Source organism: Montipora foliosa, chromosome 3 (genome assembly GCF_036669935.1).
Source record: "Montipora foliosa isolate CH-2021 chromosome 3, ASM3666993v2, whole genome shotgun sequence".
In the NCBI taxonomy this organism is placed as follows: domain Eukaryota; kingdom Metazoa; phylum Cnidaria; class Anthozoa; order Scleractinia; family Acroporidae; genus Montipora; species Montipora foliosa.
In genome coordinates this window covers 10,653,166-10,658,165 of record NC_090871.1, presented here as the reverse complement: position 1 = coordinate 10,658,165, position 5,000 = coordinate 10,653,166, and the positions used below count along the sequence as shown (strand labels likewise).

General features: G+C 39.7%; 1 protein-coding gene across 2 annotated transcripts in view; it reads left to right on the top strand.

Moving 5' to 3' along the window:
- Window positions 1-4,688, top strand: part of LOC137996729 (guanine nucleotide exchange protein smcr8a-like) — a 46,261-nt gene extending 41,573 nt beyond the window's left edge. For both annotated transcript variants that reach the window (XM_068842287.1, XM_068842288.1), the window contains 4 exons: window positions 412-471; window positions 886-949; window positions 1,610-1,642; window positions 3,067-4,688. In XM_068842287.1, the coding sequence (XP_068698388.1) occupies window positions 412-471; window positions 886-949; window positions 1,610-1,642; window positions 3,067-3,152 (243 nt within the window). In that variant the 3' untranslated portion in view covers window positions 3,153-4,688. The remainder of the gene's footprint in view (window positions 1-411; window positions 472-885; window positions 950-1,609; window positions 1,643-3,066) is intronic.
- Window positions 4,689-5,000: the final 312 nt, after the last annotated feature.

Below are 5,000 nucleotides of genomic sequence, written 5' to 3'. Positions count from 1 at the left end.
CCACTCCTTGTTTGTGGCCAAAAACGGTCGAAACGTGTTCCCCATCTGAAGTAGTGGCAGTAAACCCTGGGGAAGAGGTACTCCTAAACCGCCCTTTCATAATTAAAGGAAAAAGAAAATTCAAGTCAACCAAAAGACTAAGAGGCGTAGAATGGCAAAAATCACATGACAGAACTCGAGCCTTTTCAACTTGCCATCAGAATATCAATTTCTGACTAATTCGCTCCCAGGTCACTCAACTGTCAGAAAATAAGAAATCCTGGTTCGCCTGCGCTGCAGATTGGCTAAAAAAAATTGGCATTTCTCGCCAAGAAAGTGGGACTTAAAAAAATTTCAATGCCTTGATTTTAGTTTAACTCACTTAACATTTGTCAACTGCAGTCAGGGTTTGACGTTTCTTCTGTCTTCTAGGATGCATCAGAAATTCTTAGCAGACTTCGCGTGCACTTCTCCGATGCAAAAATCGTTCAGGTTTGCAAGAGATAATTTGCATTCATCTCTTTTGTTTTGAAATTTATTTCGCGGTTGCTTGGTTTTGCATTTTTGCATCACTTGATGATTGGCTTAGAAAATCTCGCGCCACATTGTCAGCCAATCAGAGGAAAGAGGCAAACCCGTAGGGACTTACAATGGTCCCAAGAGAAAATAAGAACAATGCTTATGCTTGCTTATGCAACATTTTGCAGGGAAACAAAGAGTATTATGGTATTTTTGAAAGTGACGTATTGTAACGTCCTGTCACCTCTTTTCCCGCGCTCAACGCTGGCCTCATGCTTTTGCTTTTCGTTCTGGTTAACTTAATTGATTGTCCGTCTCTGTTTGGTTTTAATTTTGACGGTATTTAATTGAAATAGAAAATCATCACATAATTGATTTTTTTTTCAGTATTTTGCTGAACTCGTCAAACAGCAGCAAGTTGAATTTCATCAGACTCAGACTCCTGAACAAGGTGCATTTTTTATTTTATTATATATACAAAGTATTTTTTACAAAATGAGCGGAAGAGTCATCATGTTTTGGTCCGGGCCACCAACACAGTAGTAGAAGTTATTTTAAGTATTAAAAAGCTCCTGACGTCGCCGAAAAATGGTTAAATGAGAAAATACAATCGAGCGGTGCGTACTGTACGTACGTTTTCTTTGCCTTCCTTTGTCCTGGGTGAACGTTCCCTCTTACGTGTTTTAGCGTGCGAAATGGCGGTCTGAAAATAGCCTCCTCCACTCCTGTATTGGTGTGCAGCCATTTCTGAAGATGTACACTCGTAACTGTGGGCTTCTGACGGTGGTATTTGCGCATGGCGCCTGTGTCGTTGTGTATGCAAGGAAGCAATTCTAGGGGACATTATTCAGAGTCAAACAATCATTAAGAATCCTGGTCTCAGTAGGAAACGCGTCAATTATCGGAATCTACGAATTGAGGTGAATTCGAGACATATGCAAGCAAGGATGACGTCCTGTCAACTGGGGCACGCCCTCTTCCATATTTTTACGCAGTGAGTTTTGTGTTTGGAAGGAGGCGTTTTTTTGCATTTCCGTAATTCTGGACGTAAACTCTGCCGAAAAGTTAGACGAAGCTGCAGTGTTAAATTTGCTTTTGTTTATTCTCTCAGATTTTTCAGCAGAAGCAGCCGCCTGTGATCCAGGTAAGTTCCATCAAAAGCACACCATTCCGTATAATGCTGACATTTTGCTATTTGCGGAGATAGCCTCGCAAGGATTAATGGTTCGATGGTAAGATTCTCAACTTGCTCAAATCCCATAATACACCTCTTTTACCCCACAAAAATTTGCGTAGGCATTGTTTTCGATTTCTCTTGGGACATCTTCATGTCCCAGGAGACGGAATTGCAAACAAAGACTATGCACAATTTTGGAGAGTAAAAAGGTGTAATATGGGATTTGTGCAAGTAGAGAATTTCGTGCGCTCTGTCACCCGCCATTGCGCAAACTCATGTGATCTTTATAGTTGCTTGCCTTGCAGGCATCTCTGTAAGTGATTAGGACATTTCCTAACGGTATCAATTGACTGCAACGACAAGACTTTCTCTTACTGTTCTCATAGTAATTAGCGTCTTCGTAGTTGAAACCTCCGTAGAATCGCGACATTGAAAAAAAGGAAGTTCAAATAATTTTAGTCAAATGACTCTACAACCTCGTTGCCAGTGTCCCTCTTCCAAGCTAAATGACAATTCAGATGGGACACGTTATGACAAATAGATAACAAACAACGTAAGGACCAACCAAGGAGACGAAAAGTGGTCTTTCCCATGCTCCATTGTATTGTAAGCGCTAATCTGCACTAAGCCTAAGCACTTGTTCGAGAATGGTTAGTTATTAGTGATCATCGAGGAAGACATTTTATACACATGTAGCATTTTGTATTTCTCCGTTTGCTCAAAGGTGAATAGTACTTGCCATTCACCCCCGAGCTAGCCAATCAGAAGGGTGGAAAACATTCTTCACTTATGTGGATTATACCAAATACATTTTATTGTTATTTACTCTATTCCTGATCTTTGAATGAAAGTGTATTTGCAGTTGCCCTGTTTTGAAACAAACTTCGCCGCTTTTCCTAAATAATTGCAAAGTAATCAGCATGTGAACACCATGATTTTCCTAAAGGAAAAGGTGCTGCTTTACAGCTTCTCTGCCATTTATTGGCCGGGTCACTGATAAACAAGCTGCCCTAAAATCGTCCACCGGTTTTTACTAGAGCGAGTTTCAATCGAGTGTCGTAAAACCAAAACCAAAGTTATTACTTGGCCAATCAAAAAGGACGGAGACCAACCAGTAAACCAATCAAAACTCGAAGTAATTACACGTAGCCGACACAAAGGGCGGGAAAATGTGCACGCGCGAGCCACGATTGGTTTTGGTTTCAATTCTGATTGGTTGAAAAAGTGGCATGAGAACTTTGAACCAATCACTGGGTGAAGTAATGCAAAACCAAAGCAATTCGCTAATGACTTTCCACACTCAATTGACAGCCGCTCTATTGAGGTATCCTGAGACCAAGAACAAAAGTTGTTGTCATCTTAGATTTCGTTGTTGTTTTTTCCCCCCGCAGATTCACTCCCCGAAAATGCCTTGATCATAGCCGACTTGTCGAAGTGTGCAGTTTTCCGCAATGTGAAACCACTGGATTCATTTTAACGACCTAGCTAAAGCTGGCAATAAGATTAAAATTCCTTGGCTGTTGACTTGATCACGAAAGTGCAGGAGATAGTTATGCAGGACATTTGTTAATACTTCGAAATGCAATTTGCCGTCATCCTTTTTTAGGTCAAAAAAGGAAAACAATGGGATATGGAAAGCATATAATGCATTGGCCGGGGAGCACCTCAGGATCTATCCCAGTTCGTTAGCTACATGAAAAGTGTTATTGTTCGATGTTTTCTGCTTATCGAATATTGCAGTTTCCGGACAACTTTGATTGTTATCACGTGTCGGGAAGAATCTGAAAGCACTATCGGGAAATGTCTACGATTGTAGTCAGTGACCTCTGGGACGGCCGGGAAAAAGAGATTGGGAACTAGACTTCCTTCGTTCGAAAGCACTATCCTGGAAAAACTGACCTGGGGCCCCTTTTCTCAAAAGTCCCGAAACTTTACGGGCCATTTTCGGTTGTCACGATTCCCTTTGTATCTCAAGAACGGAGAATATTTAATTCGTCAAACTGCACAGTTATTTTTCTTTTTGTTACCTTAAAAACATGTTAAAAGATCGGCTTTCCAAAACGAGCGGTTGGCAGGTTCACAAATGGCTTTTCGGACCCGGAAAGTTTTCGGGACTTTCGAGAAACGGGCCTCGGAGAACTAAACCATGTACCAAGTTAACTTGGTACTTTCGCTCGTCGATGATTTATTCTCCACTATCTGCCCGTGGGTCTCCGAGGATGCGTGGTTCAGTGTTTGAAAGAGTTTTTAGTTGGGTAAAATTAGTGTATAACATTCAGGACGTATAAAGAAAAGCGAGCTTTTAATCTGTATCCTGGTCCCGGTTGTTCAAAATCCGATTAACGCTAATCCCAGATTAAAAATAAACAAAAATTTATTTCTGTACTCCCAAGTTCTGTTCAACGCTGATATTGGGCAAAACTTTACATTAGAAGTCAATCTTGAAAAACAAAAATAAGCAAAAATAAGGTGAAAACGTGAAAGAAAATCTTACGCCAATCCTGGATTAAGTTAATCGGCTTTCGAACAACCGGGCCCTAAATGATAAATTTGTAGACAATGATATTGAAGAGTTGATTCACGTAATTAAGACGCCATTCGTAGCTTTTTTCTACTGTAATAAATCCAATTTTTTTGCTGTTCTTTTGTAAGGATGTCCTACTTTATGTCTGCGCGTGTGGTTGCAGTGGATTTTTAGAAACAAATTTTCCAAGAAAACAAAATACAGCAAGAGTATTTTCTAACATGGTTACAGCTAAAGCCGGGCTTAATCCGGTCAAAACCATCGGAAAGGTTCAAGGGCTGTAGTTTTTTTTTGGCAAAAGGTTAGTGATGCATGTAGCCGTAGGAAATTTCGCCTCCCTGAATAAAAAAATAAATTGTAAGTAGTTTTAAGGATCGTTGTAGTGATCAGCGCACAACTCAGTGATCTATGCCAAAGATTTATTGTTATTACAATTATTAGTATATTATTTAATTTTACAAAATAAAATCTCAATCTTTTTAAATGTCACTTTGGGGTCATGGATCTGAAGAACCAAATATACAATCACCGGCTGATATATTCAGTACAAAAAAAATAACCAAGCAATAGACCAATTTCGATATATTAAAATTCAGTCCGAAACAAAAGGCATCATCTCGAGGCTCTGGGGAATAAATATAAGGATTTGTATGAGTTTATTCCCCAGAGCCTCGAGACGATGCCTTTTGTTTTGGACTGAATTTTAATATATCGAAATTGGTCTATTGTGGTATGCATTTTTGAACAGTTTTTTGACCAAATTCAACAGTACAATAAGCAATTATTGGATGAGGTTGAGCA